The 23,340-nt window shown below is 41.7% G+C and overlaps 1 protein-coding gene across 1 annotated transcript in view; it reads right to left on the minus strand.

Annotated features, from left to right (window-relative positions):
- LOC137434504 (fibrillin-2) overlaps window positions 1–23,340 on the minus strand; it is a 360,988-nt gene that overhangs the window by 129,024 nt on the left and 208,624 nt on the right. Inside the window, exons 28-32 of the mRNA XM_068127594.2 lie at window positions 20,934–21,056; window positions 20,130–20,255; window positions 15,542–15,667; window positions 8,217–8,339; window positions 4,808–4,930 (exon numbers count right to left, since the gene is read on the minus strand). Coding sequence (XP_067983695.2) covers window positions 4,808–4,930; window positions 8,217–8,339; window positions 15,542–15,667; window positions 20,130–20,255; window positions 20,934–21,056 — 621 coding nt within the window. The remainder of the gene's footprint in view (window positions 1–4,807; window positions 4,931–8,216; window positions 8,340–15,541; window positions 15,668–20,129; window positions 20,256–20,933; window positions 21,057–23,340) is intronic.

Consider the following 23,340-nt stretch of genomic DNA (forward strand, 5'->3'; position numbering starts at 1 on the left):
ACGCAACCGGATGAAAATTGATGATTTTTCAAGATGAAAATTTATTATTTTGGAAGTTTGACCTTGAGTTGACCTGTGACCTTTTTACCTTAAAAATAGCTGGTTTCCGAATTTAATGACTCAATATGTAAATGATGTTCAATTTACAATGCAATCGGATGAAAATTGATGATTTTTCAAGATGAAAATTGATTATTTTGGAAGTTTGACCTTGAGTTGACCTTTGACCTTTTTACCTTAAAAATAGCTGGTTTCCGAATTTAATGACTCAATATGTAAATGATGTTCAATTTACAATGCAATCGGATGAAAATTGATGATTTTGGAAGTTTGACCTTGAGTTGACCTGTGACCTTTTTACCTTAAAAATAGCTGGTTTCCGAATTTAATGATTCAATATGTAAATGATGTTCAATTTACAATGCAATCGGATGAAAATTAATGATTTTTCAAGATGAAAATTGATTATTTTGGAAGTTTGACCTTGAGTTGACCTTTGACCTTTTTACCTTAAAAATAGTTGGTTTCCGAATTTAATGACTCAATATGCAAATGATGTTCAATTTACAATGCAATCGGATGAAAATTGATGATTTTTCAAGATGAAAATTGATTATTTTGGAAGTTTGACCTTGAGTTGACCTTTGACCTTTTTACCTTAAAAATAGTTGGTTTCCGAATTTAATGACTCAATATGTAAATGATGTTCAATTCACAATGCATTCGGATGAAAATTGATGATTTTTCAAGATGAAAATTGATTATTTTGTAAGTTTGACCTTGAGTTGACCTTTGACCTCTTTACCTTAAAATAGCTGGTTTCCGAATTTAATGACTCAATATGTAAATGATGTTCAATTTACAACGCAATCGGATGAAAATTGATGATTTTTCAAGATGAAAATTTATTATTTTGGAAGTTTGACCTTGAGTTGACCTGTGACCTTTTTACCTTAAAAATAGCTGGTTTCCGAATTTAATGACTCAATATGTAAATGATGTTCAATTTACAATGCAATCGGATGAAAATTGATGATTTTTCAAGATGAAAATTGATTATTTTGGAAGTTTGACCTTGAGTTGACCTTTGACCTTTTTACCTTAAAAATAGTTGGTTTCCGAATTTAATGACTCAATATGCAAATGATGTTCAATTTACAATGCAATCGGATGAAAATTGATGATTTTTCAAGATGAAAATTGATTATTTTGGAAGTTTGACCTTGAGTTGACCTTTGACCTTTTTACCTTAAAAATAGTTGGTTTCCGAATTTAATGACTCAATATGCAAATGATGTTCAATTTACAATGCAATCGGATGAAAATTGATGATTTTTCAAGATGAAAATTGATTATTTTGGAAGTTTGACCTTGAGTTGACCTTTGACCTTTTACCTTAAAATAGCTGGTTTCCGAATTTAATGACTCAATATGTAAATGATGTTCAATTTACAACGCAATCGGATGAGAATTGATGATTTTCAAGATGAAAATGGATTATTTTGGAAGTTTGACCTTGAGTTGACCTTTGACCTTTTTACCTTAAAAATAGTTGGTTTCCGAATTTAATGACTCAATATGCAAATGATGTTCAATTTACAATGCAATCGGATGAAAATTGATGATTTTTCAAGATGAAAATTGATTATTTTGGAAGTTTGACCTTGAGTTGACCTTTGACCTTTTACCTTAAAATAGCTGGTTTCCGAATTTAATGACTCAATATGTAAATGATGTTCAATTTACAACGCAATCGGATGAAAATTGATGATTTTCAAGATGAAAATTGATTATTTTGGAAGTTTGACCTTGAGTTGACCTTTGACCTCTTTACCTTAAAATAGTTGGTTTCTGAATTTAATGATTCAATATGCAAATGATGTTCAATTTTACAGTCAATGTGATGAAAAATGGCAATTTTAGAAATTTGACCTCAAGACGACATTTGACCGCAAAATCAATAGGCTTCTTCCTAGTGACCAACTCTACCACCTGGTGAAGTTTCGTGAAGTTCGGTTTAAAATCGTGACCTGTAGGCGACTGACATACAGATAGAAAGACAGAGAGTAACACACAAGACCAACCAATATACTTGAAAAATCTTCGATTTCGCAAGTAACTAGAACGGCACTTGGTAGAGGGCACACCTCCGCATGCTGAACAGGTTACGTGTTGTATCCGGGTCTGGATTCACACCTCAACCAAAACATAATCAGCTTCTTCTTGTCACTTACACAACCTGCAAACCCAGTTTTGTCATAACTCGTCCACAACGTTTTGAAATATCATGCTATATATCCTTTTTGGCCCCATCTCTCAATGGTGAAGAATCACTTTTTTTTAAATCATATCCGGATCCGGATCCGGATCCGGATCCGGATCCGGATCCGGATCTTCACCAAAATCTAATAAATTCATATCCTTGTCACACCCCCAACCTGTCCATCAAATTCCGTCCGAATCTGTTCATAACTTTTTGAGATATCCTGTTCACAGACAGACAAAGAGACAGACAGACAAACGGGTGAAAACATAACGTCCGCCCACTTTCGGTGGTGGAGGTAACTATATTAATCATCATCATCATCATTTTATGGCCGTTTCCGGGCTTGCATGTGTTCATATAATCAATCACGCTCACGTGTTGTTGTAGGCCTACAGCTGTGTCCACATCCAATGTGATGAAACGATGACATATTTACAAGAAGAACAGATGTAAACAAACAACTGTATACGTGAAGTGTGCGAAATGAAGAACAATAACAGGAAGACGATTTAATGATTACTTTGGGGAAAAGGAGGAAAAAAGAAAATCATGTGTGCAGCACTGGGCAGATTTTGCTCCACTTAAAGAAGAGGATGCTTTTTGTGCTGCAATGCCGAATGTATGCATTCGATGGAGTTCAAGCACCAGGACATGAAGTCCAAGCACCGACTAAATTTTAATTATTTTAGCTAAATTTAATTTTTAGCCGCGTCGCAGACGCTGCTCATAGAGTGCCCTCTGCTGTTGTTGTTGTTCTTCTTCTTCTTCTTGTTCTTCTTCTTCTTGTTGTTCTTGCAGAGAAGACAAAACCTCGAAGCTCCACCCATTCGGGAACCATAGCTCCACCCATTTTGGGAGAGGCTTCATATAAACAAATATCCACCATTTTATTAACTCGCATAGCTTTGAGGCCTGTTTTGTAGGCCCGTGGTGTCTTCCTCTCTCACACAGTTTTATTTCAAATCAAATTCGATATCTATCATTTCATTTTTCACAGTCGCTAACATAGTTTTAGACTCGGTTGAAAAAAACCGAAGAAAATCCGATGAAAGTTGCCCTTTATAGAACGAAATGAATTCTCAAAGGCCTGTAACTTCAAGTCCATTGAGATATATATTTTTTAAATCGCGGCATGGTCAGTCATACACCGCCCGAAATAACAGACGGGAAAATGCCGAGATATATATATTTTGTTTAAATCGCGGCATGCTCAGTCATACACCGCCCGAAATAACAGACGGGAAAATGCCGAGATATATAAAAAATTCGTCCATTTGATGACAATCGTCACGATTAAATATTTAATTTATACGTCGTCACAATAATGTGGAGAGAGGAGCATAGCTTCGTTCACGTGTCGCCACACACGGGAAATTGCCGAGATATATATTTTTTTAAATCGCGGCATGGTCAGTCATACACCGCCTGAAATAACAGACGGGAAAATGCAGAGATATATTAAAAATTCGTCGCCACACACGAGAGGGTTAGACAATTGCCGAGATATATTTTCACTTTGCACAAAAATAACATCAAGTAATCGAATCAATAGGAATGTCCTGTGCCTATAACATCGACGTTATAGGCACAGCTGCATCGAGGCATTGTGTAACATCGACGCGGCCTTTTTTTTTTTTTTTTGTATACAAGATCGAGGCTCGTGAAAGAGCGAACATTTATCACACAAAAAGACAAACCGACAAACCGACACATAACCGACAAACCGACACATAAAACAAATAACATCGGGAGCGGTAGACAAGATGGGGAGAGAGGGGGAAGGACACAAACACAACATTTGAGAGCAGGAACCGAGAGACATGGAGACATCGAGAGATCTGTGGGAGGGAGAGGGCTTTCGGGGGGAGGCATGGGAAAGGGGGTGGGAGAGGCATAAAACATATGGACACTGCCAGGACTTCCAGGAAAGAAGTTGGAATTACAAACAAGGTGGATCTGGGGTGAATTAGTGGGGGTAGAAAAGATCAAGGTTTTGGATGGGGGAAGATAAGAGATGGTGGTGAACAGCTGTTTTAAAGACCTGGAGGGAGGAGTGGAATTGAAGGGAGTGTGGGAGTTTGTTCCAGAGGCGGGAGAAAAGAGGAATGAAGGAGTGAAGGTGAGCAGAGAGCCGAGATTTCGGCAGTTTAACCATCAGAGGCTTGCTGGCAGATCTAGTGTGACCTGTAGGAATATTTGGGGGACAGAGCACAGAGAGAGCTGGGGGAGCAAGGCCGGAGAGGAGTCGGTAGAAGACAGAAAGACCACCTACCTGCCTGCGGTGAGTGAGTGAAAGCTTTTGTTTTTATTAAAACTTTTTGTACTTGTTTTTTAATTATTTCTTAAATTATTAATTTAATTAAAAATAATTTTAGCTCTTACATGAGCCTCGATGTTGTATACAAAAAAATAAAAATGTATTGAGGATTTTAATGAAACAACTCACTATGATGATTGCACGTGCTCATGTGTACAACAACTAAAGGAGTGATAAAACCCTGTGGTTTCCTTAACCACTGCACAGCTACCATGAGCACTCACCTCCGCACACATAACCATCGCCGAAGAATCCCTCTTTACAGGTGCACTGGTAAGACCCAGGTGCGTTGAGGCAATCTCCATCGAGGCTGCAGTGATGCGTCCCATTCGAGCACTCGTCAATGTCTGTGGCACACGAAGGGACATTTTCTTTCCTTGCACAACTTAAGTCAGTTTTGTAAAAATAGAAATAAACTTTTGATAAAATAAAATATAATCACATTTTAATTAAATATTGTCATTTCAGATGGACAGATGTGAAAATTGACAAAAGTACTTTGATAAAACACACATTCTACATGAAGGAGAGAAAACTAATATTTAAATTAAATATACAGAATTAGACAAAAATGATAATAAAATCACATGGAATAGACATTAACAATAAAATAGACAAAGAATAATTAATTAAAAACACATCAACTATATTATAAGAGAGCTGTTTGTCTGTCTGTGTGTGTGTCTGTCTGTCTGTCACCATTTTTCTTAGATACGGTTGAAAGGATCTTCGTCAAACTTTCAGAGGTTCATCAGTGAGTGCCAGGAAGTGTTTTAGCCAATAAAAAAGAATAAAAATAAAAAACATTTAAAAAAAGTTTTTTGTTTTGTTTTTTTGTTTAAAAAAAATCATTTTCGTGCCTGAACCTTTGTAGCTTTATGAAAGCAATTATTAAATTATCCCCGATTAGTGTATGTGTAATATATTAAATATAAATATTCCTTATTGGATGCAGGTATGGAAGTGTTTTAGCCAATAAAAAAATAAAAAAATAAACATTTGAAAAGAAGTTTTTTGGAGTTTTTTTTTTATCGCTTTTTAATCCTGAACCTTTGTAGCTTTATGAAAGGTATTATTAAATTATCCCCGATTAGTGTATGTGTAATATCATATTAAATATAAATATTCCTTATTGGAAGCAGGCAGGGAAGTGTTTTAGCCAATAAAAAAAAAACATAAACATTTTGAAAAACGTTTTTTGGGGGCTGTTTTTTTTTTATCGCTTTTCGTGCCTAAACCTTTGGAGCTTTATGAAAGGTATTATTAAATTTTCCCCGATTAGTGTATGTGTAATATCATATTAAATATAATTATTCCTTATTGGATGCAGGTAGGGAAGTGTTTTAGCCAATAAAAAAATAAAAAATAACCATTTTGAAAAGAAGTTTTTTTGGGGCTTTTTTTTTTAATCGCTTTTCATGCCTGAACCTTTGTAGCTTTATGAAAGGTATTATTAAATTATCCGCGATTAGTGCATGTGTAATATCATATTAAATATAATTATTCCTTATTGGATGCAGGTAGGGAAGTGTTTTAGGCTCCTACAAAAAAAGAAAAACAGAAATTTTTTTTTTTTTTAATTTCTTCAAAATGGCGACAGAATTAGAACAACACAGGACAACGCTAGTACTAAATAAAATTGACAAAATATAATGACGTTCATTGGATGATATATTTTGTCCACAATCAACAGGTACCATGATTGGCTCTTTATAGAGGGGTCAATATATGGTTGAACCCCCAAAAAATTGATACAAAAGGTTTTTCAATGGATTCTGGTACCATTGGGCATGCGAAATAACATACTAAAAATCTAGTAACATCTGACTTCCGGAAAGGGGTCATTTGCAAGATGGCGTCCAAGATGGCCGCCGGGAGCTTAAAATGGCCATATCTCAATTATTATTCAACCTAGAAAGGTGGTTTTGGTGTCTAACCCTAGATTTTAGGGCCCAAGGAATCCAATTGAATCAATAAAATTACCATCAGTTAATTATTTATTGACAAGTCCAAGATGGCATCCCAAGGTGACATCCTGATCCACTAAAAGGGCTCTGTCGAATAGTAGTCAACCTAGAGAGATATTTTCAGTGTGTATACCTAGGGTTAAGGCACCCAGGAAATCATCAAAATTACTTAAATAAGCACAAAGTAATCAGGAAATCCAGTAAGCCAGGTTTACCAGCCCATTAGGCATTTGTTGTCTTATACAGTTAGTCGCTGTTCATCGTCATCTGATCTGATCGGGATCAGAGACTGATCGGGATGATAAGTGATGAACTGAGAGAAAGGTATTGCACTGTGGTCAATGCACCTGGAGATGCTGACGTAGATATAGTAAAGGCTGCAGTGGAGGCATCTCTTCTACACACCACTACACTGATTGGAGAAGATACTGATCTCCTTGTCTTACTCCTTTACTACACAGGGAGACAGTAAGAGCCTTTATTTCAGATCAGACAAGTCCAAAGCTGATGGCAGTTTTAAACTCTATGACATCAACCGTCTAAAAGAAATCCTCGGACATGACATGTGTTCTCAGTTGATATTCATCCATGCCATGACTGGTTGTGACACGACTTCTCGGATTTTTGGTGTTGGCAAAAAGACTGCTTTCCAGAAGCTTGTAAAAGGAGACCCTGTCCTTCGGTCTTGTGCAACACATTCACCATCCCAAGCCAGACCACAGAGGTGATCAATGACCTTGGATGCCTGTATAAGACAGCGACTAACTGTATAAGACAACAAATGCCTAATGGGCTGGTAAACCTGGCTTACTGGATTACCTGATTACTTTGTGCTTATTTAAGTAATTTTGATGATTTCCTGGGTGCCTTAACCCTAGGTATACACACTGAAAAAATCTCTCTAGGTTGACTACTATTCGACAGAGCCATTTTAGTGGATCAGGATGTCGCCTTGGGATGCCATCTTGGACTTGTCAATAAATAATTAACTGATGGTAATTTTATTGATTCAATTGGATTCCTTGGGCCCTAAAACCTAGGGTTAGACACCAAAACCACCTTTCTAGGTTGAATAATAATTGAGATATGGCCATTTTAAGCTCCCGGTGGCCATCTTGGACGCCATCTTGAAAATGACCCCTTTCCGGAAGTCAGATGTTACTAGATTTTTAGTATGTTATTTAGCATGCCCAATGGTACCAGAATCCATTGAAAAACCTTTTGTATCAATGTTTTGGGGGTTAGGTGAGTTTTTTTCGTATATTGACCCTACTATTTTATCAATCGCTCGTACTTTGCTGTAGCTTGGAGGTCAAAAACATGAAAAGTCTAGGTCCAGGCCGAATGAATAACTCTGCTCTGGGACAGATAATTATATATATATTATTGAGAATAAACTCTGAGAACTAATGATAATTTTAAAATGTTTTATGGGTTGAACTTGTAAGGATCATAAAGATGTAGTTTTCACTTCAAAGTAGTTTTACTTCCTTGGTTTTGTTATTCAAACTGAACACAGTGGAATATGGGCAAGCAGTAAAATCCAGGCCTTCATATCAATCGCGCCCACCGTGTTGTTGTAGGCCGACAGCTGTGTCCACATCAATGTGATGATCTCACAGTTTGAGGAAAAAACAGGGTTTGTTCATGCCCAGGCCTAGCTTACCAATGCACTTGGTTCCTGGTCCGTAGAAGCCTTCGCCACAGGTGCACTGAAAGCCAGCTTGTATGTTTGTGCATTGGGCATACATGTCACAGTTGTGTGCGCCGATCTCGCACTCATCCACATCTGTAGGGTGCGGCAGTTATTCACATCATATTACATTTTATAAAACCTAAAACATTTTCATCCAATCAGCTTTCACACAAGCACATTATGCCCTGATCAATGCTCGTTTTCAGGAGATCATCATCATCATCATCATCAATGTACCATACTCTTGACAGAGTGTCGGTGTTGCTGAAGCAGTCTCTTGGCAATGGTTGTGCTGGGTGGCACTTCTCTGGGTGGCATGAAGCCATGGCCTTTCCAGCAATCATTCAGAGCAGCAATTTTGCAATTCATTCAGGGTTCCGGCGATAACTCGCCTACTCTTCACGAAAGAAACCCATTGGGATCTTTAACAACAACCAGGGCTGCCAGACGAGTCCATTAGCTCACTCTTCATCTAATGGACAGCACACACATTGATGTATGGCCCTGCATGTGAAAAACCAGTGTGGAAGTTTATAGATGCCTCAATATTCAAACCCAGGGTAGACAGCTGAAAGGTGAGTACGTCTACCTGTAAGCTATCCTGCCAGCCCAAACCTCGCCTTCATAGGATTCTAAAGAGTGTGATCCCACCAAGACCTTCTGGTGCTTCAAGGCAAAAATCAATGATGAGTTTTCTATCTATTGTAAACTCCTGTATCCATGGTACATTGTGCTTCCATTATACACATTGTGGGACAAAATTAACGTTTAACATTGTTGCAGATACAATTTAAACCAGACGGGCCACCTATAATGGGCCCACTTTATAACTGCGGACAGTTATGACCGGGATCCAATATGTCCCGCTTTGATACAACCCGACTTTCATCAGAAATGTGACTCATGACGTCCTCTTTGTAAAACCAAATGTAAATTGGATTTTAAATATTTCAAATTAAATATGAGAGGTCCTCGGGGTGTTTTGGGTCTTCGTGGTATTTTGGGGTTCTCAGGGTCTTTTGGGTCATTCAAGTCCTCTTGGTCTTTTGAATCCTCAGTCTTTTGGGTCCTCTGGGTCATGTGAGTCTTCTAGGTCTTTTGGATCTTTGGAATCCATTGGGTCTTTTGGGTCCTTGGGGTATTTAGGATCCTCTGGGTCTTTTAGTTCCTTGGGGTCTTTTGGGTTCTCAGGGTCTTTTGGATCCTCAGGTCTTGTGGGTCTTCTAGGTCTTTTGGGTCTTCGGGGTATTCGCAGTATTTAAGGGTCTTCGGGGTATTTTGTTGGCTTGGCGGTATTAAGGGTCTTGGTGGTCTTAAAGGGTCTTCAAAAGTCGAAGGGGTCTCAGCAGTCCAACGGGTCAAAAGGTACATTCCGAAGGTACGTAATTAATAGACCGTAATTAATAGATCGGATGTCACTGAGTTCAAACAGTACGTGATTAATAGATTTACTGAAAAGTCAAACGGCCTGAGAAGATAAACTTGTATAATTTCTTCTTCAAACAATAAAAAAAATTCTGGCTGCCAGACCATGTGACCTGTGATTTATTCGAAAACACCACATACTATTTCAGTGTGTGAAGTTTCCACTCAACCTGTCCAGCCATTCTGGAGGAGTTGATTTTTAAAGGTCTATGGCAGAGTGGCCAGACGGAAGCCAATCAGTTCAATCCTGGTTTCATCAGACCACAGAATCTTGTTTCTCACAGTCTGAGAGTCCTTCAGGTGCTTTTTTGCAAACTCCAAGCGGGCTTTCATGTGTCTTTCACTGAGGAGAGGCTCCCGTCTGGCCACTCTGCCATAAAGCCCAGATCGGTGGAGTGTTGCAGTGATGGTTGTCCTTCTCCCATCTCCACACAGGATCTCTGGAGCTCAGCCAGAGTGACCATCGGGTTCTTGGTCACCTCTCTTACCAAGGCCCTTCTCCCCCGATTGCTCAGTTTGGCCGGGCGGCCAGCTCAAGGAAGAGTCCTGGTTGTTCCAAACTTCTTCCATTTAAGAATTATGGAGGCCACTGTGCTCTTGGGAACCTTCAATAAAGCAGAATTTTTTGATAGGCTTTCCCAGATCTGTGCCTCGACACAATCCTGTATCTGAGCTCTTCAGGCAGTTCCTTCGACCTCATGGCTTGGTTTTTGCTCTGATATGCATTGTCAGCTGTGAGACCTCATATAGACAGGTGTGTGCCTTTCCAAATCATGGCCAATCAATTGAATTTACCACAGGTGGACTCCAATCAAGGTGGAGAAACATCTCAAAGATGATCAAGAGAAATGGGAGGCACCTGAGCTAAATTTCAAGTGTCATAGCAAAGGGTCTGAATACTTATGTAAATGTGATATTTCAGTTTTTTCTTTTTAATAAATTTGCATAACTTTCTAAAATCCTGTTTTTTCTTTGTCATTATGGGGTATTGAGTGTAGATTGATGAGGGAAAAAATGAATTTAAACGATTTTAGCATAAGGCCGCAACATAACAAAATGTGAAAAAAGTGAAGGGGTCTGAATACTTTCTGAATGCACTGTATGTTTTATTTTCCTGAATTGAAAGAGACTTTTCTTTTAACTGAAGGGAATCGATTGTTATGGGAAAATAAATCTACATTATTGGAATATCCCACGATGAACCGAAACACAAGGCCTGTTGCTTTCACGTCGCAGACAGGTCGGTGGTCTCTCTGTTTGTTTGATTTGACCACCTATGCTCCGGTCTTGCTCCCTCTACTCTCTCAGGCCTCCGGCACCCCTTCCCCGCATTTCCTACCGGATGTGAGCATTCCTCCAGTAACCTCCTCCTGGTTAAACTCCCAAAATCCAAGCTAACTGCACACCTCAACTCATCTATTTCTCTTTTGTCCTGTTTGTGGAACTAAGCCTGGTGTTGGCTTAGCGGTTAGGGTGCCGGCTTGAGATCCTAGGATCCTGGGTTTGAATCTCGGTCGATCGCTGAATTTACACTAGGGGGGTTGTCTCAGCCTGTCATCCTTCCGAGGTCGGCAAATTGAGTACCAGTTCACTGGTAATTCCCTGTGTGTCGCAAGAGGCGACTAACAGGGTTGGCGGCAGGAAGGGCATCCAGCTGTAAAACATTGCTCCAAAAAGGGGACCACGTTGCCCAAAAAAGGCCAACCCCTGCTCTGCAGGGAAAAATGGCCTCTAAAGGTGTTTTTTTTCTTTCTGTTTGTGGAACTGCCTTCGAAGTCGGTTCAATCACACTCTTCCCTCCAGGGCTTCAAGCAAGTGATGGCCACCATCACCTGCCATTCCCTATCCACACCTGTGAACTTTTCTACCCCCAGTAACCATATCTAACCAAACTCCAACTATCGGGGACGCCTCCTTGTGGTGGTTGTGCCCTCCAGTGCAAGTCGCGGGCCCAAATCTTCCCCATTCTTCCATGCTGCCCAGATTTGTTAGGGCAGCGCAGTCATGGTCAGAGTGCCAATTGGTCCCCATGGACCAGTTCCCTCCTGTCTCTCTCTCTCTCTCCCTTTATAACTCTGTCGTGGCCCTGACTTTGTGAGGGCGGGAGTACACCATCCTGGATGTGAGGGATCCCTGGATCGCTCCTGGGAGATCGATCGGCTGTCTCTGTGCCGTGGGCTTGTTCAAGACAACTGTCTGGGGCTATACAACAACAACAACAACAACAACAACAACCTAACCATCTTACTTTCATGTGACTATGCTTCCTCCTCTCCTTTATCTCCTCTTTTCCTGTTCATTCATTTCGTTGTTCATTGTGTCCAACTTTGACCCCACTGATGGTTCATTTTTACCCTGTCACCTTGTTATTCCATGAGCCTCGATCTCAGAGAGAGAGAGAGAGAGAGAGAGAGAGCGAGAAATCTGTGTTTCAAAAGAAAAAAAACATTTCTGGATTCTACGCAGAATAATCATTTTGAAAATGGACCCTTAATGTGTTTTCAGGATGTTCTTCAGCGTCTTCCAAAGCACACGATATCCGACACAACCGCGACTAAGAAAATGAAGGTGCAGACATGATGCAATTTTGTTGAATGGGCCGCCAGGGAAAAGAACGAAGTGCATTGTTATTCCTCACCAGAATAAATCATTTTAAACGCGTACAGGTGTCTGGCATGAAGAACCGACCGCACGTGTGACGATTCTTTATTCATCACCCTGACTCTGCTGCCAAGTTTGTCAAACAGCTAATTCCCTGAATCACTTCCGTGACCTCCTGGCCCACAGCAACAACAACCAGGTTTTCCAGATCAGGCACAAAATGAGCTTCAGGGTTCGTGCACTCGGTGGCAGGTAACAAATTGTCCGACTGCTCCTTAACGCTGTTCTCACTTGGTCCCTCATTTTTCCATTGTGGAAACTGGGAATGTGAGATTTTTGCTTTCTTGTTGAGCTTTGGGCAGAGCAACTGAACTGGCAATCAAAATCGAATAGCATGCACTGGATGTCCCCATCAAAGGTCCTGATTGGTCGATCATGCTCATCGTACAACTCACTCCTTGTTTGCTTACCTCATCTAGAACGACAGCACCAGCTGCCCTCCGTGTCTGCTCATCACCAATCCGTTGTCTATCCAATCGCACCCCAAAACACCCCAAAACCTTTGTCTATCCAATCTCACCCCCAAACCTTTGTCTATCCAATCACACCCCAAATCCTTTGTCTATCCAATCTCTTCCCCAATCCTTTGTATATCTAATCTCTCCCCCAATCCTTTGTCTATCCAATCGCACCCCTAATCCTCTGTGTCTGCTCATCCCCAATCCTTTGTCTATCCAATCGCACCCCAAATCCTTTGTCTATCCATTCCCACCCCAAATCCTTTGTCTATCCCATCGCACCCCCAATCCTTTGTCTATCCAATCGTACCCCCAATCCTTTGTCTATCAAATCTTACCCCCAAACCTTTGTCTATCCAATCTCTCCCCCAATCCTTTGTCTATCTAATCTCTCCCCCAATCCTTTGTCTATCCAATCGCACCCCCAATCCTTTGTCTATCCAATCTCTCCCCCAATCCTTTGTCTATCCAATCTCTCCCCAAATCCTTTGTCTATCCAATCGCACCCCCAATCCTTTGTCTATCCAATCGCACCCCCAATCCTTTGTCTATCCAATCTCACCCCCAAACCTTTGTCTATCCAATCGCACCCCCAAACCTTTGTCTATCCAATCGCACCCCAAATCCTTTGTCTATCCAATCTCACCCCCAAACCTTTGTCTATCCAATCGCACCCCAAACCTTTGTCTATCCATGACACCCTAAATCCTTTGTCGATGCAATCTCTCCCCAAATCCTTTGTCTATCCAATCGCACCCCCAATCCTTTGTCTATCCAATCTCTCCCCCAATCCTTTGTCTATCTAATCTCTCCCCCAATCCTTTGTCTATCCAATCGCACCCCCAATCCTTTGTCTATCCAATCTCTCCCCCAATCCTTTGTCTATCCAATCTCTCCCTCAATCCTTTGTCGATGCAATCTCTCCCCAAATCCTTTGTCTATCCAATCGCACCCCCAATCCTTTGTCTATCCAATCTCTCCCCCAATCCTTTGTCTATCCAATCTCTCCCCAAATCCTTTGTCTATCCAATCGCACCCCCAATCCTTTGTCTATCCAATCTCTCCCCCAATCCTTTGTCTATCTAATCTCTCCCCCAATCCTTTGTCTATCCAATCTCTCCCCCAATCCTTTGTCGATGCAATCTCTCCCCAAATCCTTTGTCTATCCAATCGCACCCCCAATCCTTTGTCTATCCAATCTCTCCCCCAATCCTTTGTCTATCTAATCTCTCCCCCAATCCTTTGTCTATCCAATCTCTCCCCCAATCCTTTGTTTATCCAATCGCACCCCCAATCCTTTGTCGATCTAATCTCTCCCCCAATCCTTTGTCTATCCTATCTCTCCCCCAATCCTTTGTCTATCTAATCTCTCCCCCAATCCTTTGTCTATCCAATCTCTCCCCCAATCCTTTGTTTATCCAATCGCACCCCCAATCCTTTGTCGATCTAATCTCTCCCCCAATCCTTTGTATATCCAATCTCTCCCCCAATCCTTTGTCTATCCAATCTCTCCCCCAATCCTTTGTCTATCCAATCTCTCCCCCAATCCTTTGTCTATCCAATCGCACCCCCAATCCTTTGTATATCCAATCTCTCCCCAAATCCTTTGTCTATCCAATCACACCCCAAATCCTTTGTCTATCCAATCTCTCCCCCAATCCTTTGTCTATCCAATCTCTCCCCAAATCCTTTGTCTATCCAATCGCACCCCAAATCATTTGTCTATCCAATCGCACCCCCAATCCTTTGTCTATCCAATCTCTTCCCCAATCATTTGTATATCTAATCTCTTCCCCAATCCTTTGTCTATCCAATCTCTCCCCCAATCCTTTGTCTATCCAATCTCTCCCCAAATCCTTTGTCTATCCAATCTCTCCCCCAATCCTTTGTCTATCCAATCTCTTCCCCAATCCTTTGTATGTCTAATCTCTCCCCCAATCCTTTGTCTATCCAATCGCACCCCCAATCCTTTGTCTATCCAATCTCTTCCCCAATCCTTTGTATATCTAAGCTCTCCCCAAATCCTTTGTCTATCCAATCGCACCCCCAATCCTTTGTCTATCAAATCTCTCCCCCAATCCTTTGTCTATCCAATCTCTCCCCCAATCCTTTGTATGTCTAATCTCTCCCCAAATCCTTTGTCTATCCAATCGCACCCCCAATCCTTTGTCTATCCAATCTCTTCCCCAATCCTTTGTATATCTAAGCTCTCCCCAAATCCTTTGTCTATCCAATCGCACCCCCAATCCTTTGTCTATCCAATCTCTTCCCCAATCCTTTGTATATCTAAGCTCTCCCCAAATCCTTTGTCTATCCAATCGCACCCCAATCCTTTGTCTATTCAAACTCACCTCCAATCCTCTGTGTCTGCTCACCCGCAATCCTCACCTCCAATCCTCACCTCACCCGCAATCCTCACCGTCTGTCCTCACCTCCAATCCTCAGCCTGTCTTTTCAACCTGTGTGTCTCTCCCATTTAGTTTTTATCAACTCATGCTCCTCCTTTGAGTCATTTACCTAAGGTAGCAGCCGATCACCCCCATATATCAAACCTTGTGTTTGTTTCTCAGCTTTTCTACTCTTTCTACCTCCACCTGTATGGTAGCCCCTCAACTTCTGGGCCTTGCCCTCCTCCTGCCTCCTCCCACACAGTCCACAGCAATTTAACTATTCCGTGAACCTATAAACATACGGTACCTGTATACTTGCTATACATGAGCACAGGTTTCACGAAATATCGAGGTGGCTCACCTGAGCATCCCGAAGAGCCCTTCTTCACAGAGAAGCCATCATTACAATGGCACACAAAGGAACCGTGTGTGTCCTCACACTTTCCATGAAGACAGATGTTTACATTCAGCTCGCACTCATCCACATCTGCAAAGCGGAGTGTGCACTTTGTCAGTCAAACATAAATAAACTCATTCATAGCTGTTCCACACTTTTTGTGCTGCACTTTCCGTATCTGTTACGATCAATCCGAACGAGACATCAAGCAAATAAATCCTTTCCAAACCCAGTGCTGTTCTCGTAAATTTGTCCTCTCACCGGAAATACTTTATTTTCCTCAGACCTGCTTTTTATTGGAATTTTGCAACTTTCCCAAGCATTCCAAACACAATTCTTTAAAATGCTCCAGATGCTCATATATATATATGCATCCTCCCAGCTCCCAACGAGAGTCCCTGTATAGAGAGAGTTGCGACACGAAGAGTCCTAAAAAAATTGGTCACGTGGTCTGTGGACGCCATGTTGTTTCCTGTTTCCTGTCCGATCTTCGCGTGTTTCTGGCCTTGCATTGAATACATACGAGGAACGCTCTATTTTATTGTCTGGCTTTGTTTGTTGTCTTTAATAATCTATCTATAATTCCAGTAATCTCTGTGTGTCTGTGTGTCTGTGTGTCTGTGTGTCTGTGTGTCTGTGTGTCTGTGTGTCTGTGTGTCTGTGTGTCTGTGACCGCTGTTTCTCGACAACCACGGGTCCGATATACTTGAAACTTGCCAGGTATATTGCTGGGGACCCGAGGATGTGCCTTTTCAAGGTTTCATATTAATCGGACAATTACTTACCGAGCTATGTCCAAAAAACGATTCAACCAATCAGAGAGCAGCGAGCTATCACGTGTGCCGAACGTGGCGATCAGACTCTGCCTCGGACGGCACATTTGACAGCGTATTCATTTATTTCACGTTGGAAAACTATGTTGCCGTTAAACTATGTTTTAAAACGAATTCAAACTGCGATTAAATTAAAACGATTCATCCTAACTGCGATTTGCGAACTTCCGGACAGTGAAGACTGTCCGGCAGCACGCTTTCCGGCAGCCAATCACAGAACGCTTTGTTGCGTAGGCGTGGCCGATGTGAGACGAGCGGAGCTGAGCGCGTTACGAGCTGACCGCCATTACGGTACGTAATTCGATTTCTTATGCGCATTATTTCTCCCAATTCAGTCAGAGCGAAGGGCGGAAGCGAAGAGCGGTTTTTTTTGTTTACGGGCGTACGGGCGGGGTGGAGCGTACGGGTAGCGTTTTTTATTTTTTTTGGCAAGGAACGGGCACCCACGTACGGGCAATGCCCTAGTACTTAATAATGTGAGTATTGTCTTTAATGCTCGCACTCATTCCAATGACGCCAAATACTTAAGACACGCTGATAAGACTCTCCTTGTCTGCAATAGAACTCATATGCCATACGGGGACAAAGCCTTTTGCTACTCAGTACCTGCCCTCTGGAACAAACTACCTATAACTACTCGGACCTCACACAACATAAAAACTTTCAAATCAAAACTCAAAACACATTTATTTCCAAAGTAACTTAATTGTATTTTTTGAAAAGTAGCTTTAAGTCGTATTCTTCTAAGATTGTGTAATGTAAGTTGTGGTCTTCAAGATATGTTGTGAAGCGCTTTGTTCATTTCATGCTAACGCGCTATATAAATACTGTTATTATTGTTATTATTATTACTAGGACGTGCCCGTACGTGGGTGCCCGTTCCTTGCCAAAAAAAAAAAAAAAAATGTCTTCGCCCATGCATGCATGGGCGTGCCCATGGGCCCATGGGCGTGCCCGTAAGTGCGTGATGTGACCGTACAATGAATGTATCGTCCCGACGCCGCAGCTCGGATGGCGCTGCAGTTAATCGGGCCTGTATCGGCAGAGTTATTATAAACGTGTACTACAATCGATCGTACCTTACAACAATCAACACAGATTGCAACGTCAAATAAATGAATACGCTCTCAAATGTGCCGTCCGAGGCAGCGTCTGCTCGCCACGTTCAGCATCAGTACGTCGTCACTATGACTATCCGTAAGTCCGGAAGTGACGTCCTCATTTGACTGTCCAGAAGGTCGCATATCGCAGTTACGATGAATCGCAAATTAGTTTTAATTAGTTTTAAAACATAGTTTAACGCCAACATAGCGCCAACATAGTTTGCCAATGTGAAATAAATGAATACGCTCTCAAATGTGCCGTCCGAGGCAGAGTCTGTTCGCCACGTTCGGCACACGTGATAGCTCGCTGCCCTCTGATTGGTTGAATCGTTTTTTGGACATAGCTCGGTAACTACTTCTCCGATTAATATGAAACCTTGAAAAGGCACATCCTCAGGTCCCCAGCAATATATCTGGCAAGTTTCAAGTATATCGGACCCGTGGTTGTCGAGAAACAGCGGTCACAGACAAACACACAGACAAACACACAGACAAACACACAGACAAACACACAGACATACAGAGATTACTGGAATTATAGATAGATGTACATGTATGTAATTTGGAATAGTTTAGATGTACACCATACAACTAATTGTACATTGCTATGAAAAACGGGTATGTTTTACATGCATACTCTTCCATTGCAAGTCTGGATTACAATTTCTGGGCCTTTTATATAATTACAATTTAATTGTGCATATGTATTTCTCCCGGTGCGCCGACATGAAAAGTTAAATTACTTTTTAATTTTCATATTTAAAATCAACATTTCTGTCATTTGTCAAGATGGTTTTAAGGCAATCTTGTTATAATAATAGGAATTTATATGGCGTAAGTTGCAGGAGCCTCTAAGCGCTTAGAAAAGAGAAGAAAGCCAACGAGATGAATATACAAATACAAATTATACAAGAAGAAAACCTAAGATATAATCAGATGTAGGCATTTCCAAATAAATGAGTCTTTAACAGAGATTTGAAGTTCACATTGTCGGCTTTGTGTGCATGCATGCGAGTCAAGAGAGTAAGACGCAAGAGAGCAAGGTAGTCCAGAAAATGATAGGCACTTCCTGTCCCCTCTTTCCCTTTCATTCCTTTTCCCCCTCTCCTCCCTCTCCTCCCCACATAAAACTACATTTCTGAACAAAGATTATTGCAATAAACAAAATCCGATTCTTATCTTGGTCTAAGAGAAAATCATATCAAAAGCGAGGGGCAAATCACAAATTACACAATGTAGGTACTCAAATTTTGTACTAGGTTACGCACAATGTATACACACTAGCGGGCAGTGCACTAGTGCGTGGCGCAAACAATGGAAACAAAATGGCTTCTAATTCCGGGTTGTCGTAACTCTCTCTATACAGGGACTCTACTCCAAACATGACACCATCCGAGTTAATCAAGGATGCTCTTAACTTCCTGTACACTTGGGTCATAGTTAATATCCCTCTGTCTATTCTCAAACATTATCTCCATATCCACTCTCCAACCACACCTGTTATCTCCTCAGACCACTCGAGCACACTTGCCATCCCATGCATCACACCCATTAGCTCCCTCTGCACTCAAAATACACCCACCACATGACCGCACACTCTGGAACGCACAAACTCTCCTTGAACACATAATATCTCCGAGTGATTTTATCTGCACCCATTACATCCTTCGCCCACTCGAGAATACTCACTATCTTCTGATGTACACTCATGCCCATTACCCTCCTTGTACACTCTAGCCACATCCATTACGTCACGCGAGGTCACTTTAGTTTAGAACACACATTATTAGCTCCCGCTGGACTTAGTCCGAAATTGGGGTTTATGGATTGGGTCTCGTCTGTCCGTCCTTCCGCAACTATATCTTGGAGACGTATCGACCGAATTTGTTCAAACTTGGCACAAGCACAGTACATGATGGCATTCACGGGCACCTCACTTTATTTTGCGATCTGATCAAAGATGGCCGACTGGTAGACTGGCGGCCATTTTAGTTGTAAAAAAAAACCGATATTGAAAATGTCCTCAACCATTTCTCGGATATGCATTTACCGATTTTGTTCAAACTTGGCACACGGATAATGAATGATGGCCTACATATTATGCAAGTCATTTTGTTTCGAGATCAGATCCAAGATGGCCGACTGGCGGCCATTTTGTTCCTTAAAAGTATCCCCAACCATTTCTCGACATTCATGGACCGATTTTGTTCAAACTTGGCACAAAGATAATACATGAGAGTATAAATATGCATTTATTTTGTTTTGTAATCCAACCAAAGATCGCCGACTGGTGGCCTTTAACTCCATACAGCAAAATTACTAAAACCACGGGGGCCATGACATTTTACGTCTTTTTCTCCTTGTTTTCCTGTACATCACAACTATTCCCTCCCTGCACACTCCAGCTGCACCCATTATCTCATGGCACACTCTATAACACATGATCTCCACAGCTATACAAGCTACACCCATTACTTCCATAGACCACTCTAGAACACCCAACATCTTCCTATACACTCATGTCTATCAACCCCTGTAGATTCCAGCTAACCAATTACCTCCCTGTTCACTTTTGCAATCCTTCATATGACCTGACAGGTTACGTATCAGGCTCACCAAGGCATGTTTTAAAGTCGATGGAAGCCATGAAACCATCGAAGCAGACGCAGTGGTAGTCACCAGGATTGTTGGTACAATGCCCGCCATCACAGATGTGTGGGCTTTCCTCACACTCATCAATATCTAAGATGCAAAAGGTAAAGGTGAGGTGCTTAGGGTGTTGGGAAGCAGGGCAAAGTATTGTGACCAAGAGTGAGATTATTCGAGAACACACACACACACATATATATATATATATATATATATATATATATATATATATATATATATATATATATATATATATATATATATATATATATATATATATATATATGCATATACCGTATATGGGGAGGCAAAGGAGATACGTAACAAATAGAGGGGATGGAGAATGGGGGGTAAAATTAAATTTCTGCCATTTCATATTTTTAACAGGTAGATAGATGCCTTGCACTTGACACAGTAACTCCTTATAACTGTGCTATAACACCACAGTTAAAGAACAAAAATGTATTCGTCATACTAAGGTGGAAATAAGCACACGCCACCTTGCGCAGCCAGTCGAATGGTGCACGCACCATTTGCCCTGCAGCTGGCAGTGTGACGTCACAGTTATAAAGGTGCGGCAACCGAAGTGTTAACAATAGCACATTTATGAATCCCAAAATAGGGATGTAGAAAAATAAATACGCAGGACAAAAATGAAGGAAAGAACGACGTGGAGAAAATTTAAGTGGTTACGGGGTGAGATGTAGGAAGGAATAGCACGAATAGCCCCAGGATGGGTTTTTAGTGAAGAATTCATAATGAGGACGGTACCGGTGCAAGAACGCCCATCAGGCAGTAAAGCGTAACCGTTGTCGCAGCTGCACTCGTAACTGCCATCTGAGTTGGTGCAGAAACGATCGCAACCACCATTCCAGATGGTGCACTCGTCGATGTCTGCCACACCACGTACACAACCGCATACACACACACACACACACACACACACACACACACACAAACACACACACACACACACACACACACACGTTATTGGATACTGCTTCAGGAAAACAAATCTTTAGTTACTTGTTTACTATAGCAACCGAAATCTTCATCATGCTTTTAGAGCTTTAAACATCAAGGGGATGAATGAACAGGGTAACAGTACAAGTACCATTGTTGGGCTATGAAAGGTTAATGGGGGTAATAAAGATCACGGGGCAAAATGGCGGTGCCATGCTTGCTTGCAGACCTGGAGAGTAGGGTGAGGCGGAACAGCCTCTGGAAGTTGGTTCCATAAACGGGAGAAGGGGGGGAAAAAAGAGTTGAGGTGTGCAGTCAGCATGGATCTTGGAAGTTTAACTAGGAGGGAGTTACTGGAAGAACACATGCAATCTAGAGTAGATAGTTCTGGAGTAGACCACTGACATACCTGCGATGTGGAACGAACAGACCTTGTGTTTTGGCCTCATCATGAGAGATTCCAATGATTTTTAAAGCTTTATTTTCCACAGAATCTGAGAGAGACATGGGATGCTGGGGCACCAGCCCATAGCGAAGAGTCATACTCCACTGAACTATTGACAAAAGTCTTGTAGACTGTGTGTCACTCTGATTTCACAAGGAAACACCTGGATGGACACAGGGTGCACAGTCTACGGCTGGCTTTGGAGGCCATCTTTGTTATGTGGTCAGCTCAGGAAATGGCATGGCTAATGGTGAGGCCTGTAAGTTCAAGGGACTGAACCTCCAATGGATGACCAAGAAAATAGATTGTAGGGTTTGTTTAACTATCCTTCCAGACTGAAAAGGTGAGACATCTGAAAAAAGGAAGAGAGGTGTCTCATTTATATAGATGAGGAACAACAATGGGCCCAAAACATGCACTGCCTTGGGGAACTCCAGCCTCCATTGGGAGAGGGGAGGAGAGGGCTCAATGATGGCAACACGTTGCTTGTGTGAGTCGAGAAAGTTAGAAATCCAGGAGGGAAGAGGTAAGAGGGAGGATGAGATGACAGAATCTTGAGGGACACCAGAATGAATATGGTGGGTGTCAGAGAGGGCACCATGAATGTAGGTAGAGATAGATCACCAAGCCAGGAAGGAGATGAGCTGAGGCTGAATACCATACATTCGGAACTGTCAAAGGCTTTGCCGATGTCCAGCATAACACATTGATTTTCCCTGAAGTGCTCGAGAGCTGAAGATCATTAGTAGGTTGCAATATAGACCAGGAGATCACCAGTGGATCTGGAAGCAATATTGGTGTTCAATGAGGAGAGAGCAATATTTGAAGTGGGTTAAAAGTTGTTTATTGATGAGTGACTCCATGACTTTGGAGATATCGGAGGTCTAGGTGATTGGATGGAAATTGGAGGGATCAGGTATGTCACAGAAGATGCTTCACAGAAATTGGTGGAGATGCATGCGGCGAAAGACCAGAAGGTATGACTGCTGCTGGGGATAGAGGAGAGCTGGTCAGAAGTGAGCTGGATAAAGGTGGCTTTGGTTGTGGAGATTATGCGCTTGCAGTTGTTTCTGGTGGTAACGTAATCACCACTGTTATAATCTGAAGGTGAACCTTTCCAGGCTCTGAAGAGGCAGTTTTTCACGGAGCCAGAGAAAGCACAACGATGGAAGAGCCACTTGAGGGACGATGCTTTTCCACATTTGGATGAGTGGAGTATGTGACGAGACAAACCCAGAAGGATGACTTCAGTGATTTGGTATCTGCAAAGGTCGTGCCAGTTGGCAGAGTCATAGTGCCATATGATGCTGGAGGTAGACTGAGAATACTGACACTGATGGAAGGGATATTAGGTGTTAATGGATCAAACAGGTGCAGCAATAAGGATATTAGTGTTAAGATGAGGTTTGGAAGTGAGAAAAAGATCCAGCGATTTGGAGATATTGTTGGAGCAGTCACGAATATGGATGGGTTCAGAGATGAGCTGGCAGAGGACAATGAGGACAGCGAAGCAATTGGATTCAGTTCTAATCTGGTGGGTAGAAGGATGGGGGTGCTGCAGATGATTGGTTCATGGTGCGCATGGAGTGGAAAATCCAGGAGGGGTTGTGGATTTTGAAATCCCAAAGAATTATTATTTTAGAAGATGGAGAGGATTGCTGGATTTGCTCAATACAGGTACGAGAGTGAGGCAGTCAAAAAGTTGCATGTGATTGGCAGAGTTTTGGCAGATTGGCAGAGAGACTGCTTCAGGGAACTTAGCAGACAAAC

This window comes from Myxine glutinosa, chromosome 10 (genome assembly GCF_964187855.1).
Source record: "Myxine glutinosa chromosome 10, kmMyxGlut1.1, whole genome shotgun sequence".
NCBI lineage: Eukaryota > Metazoa > Chordata > Myxini > Myxiniformes > Myxinidae > Myxine > Myxine glutinosa.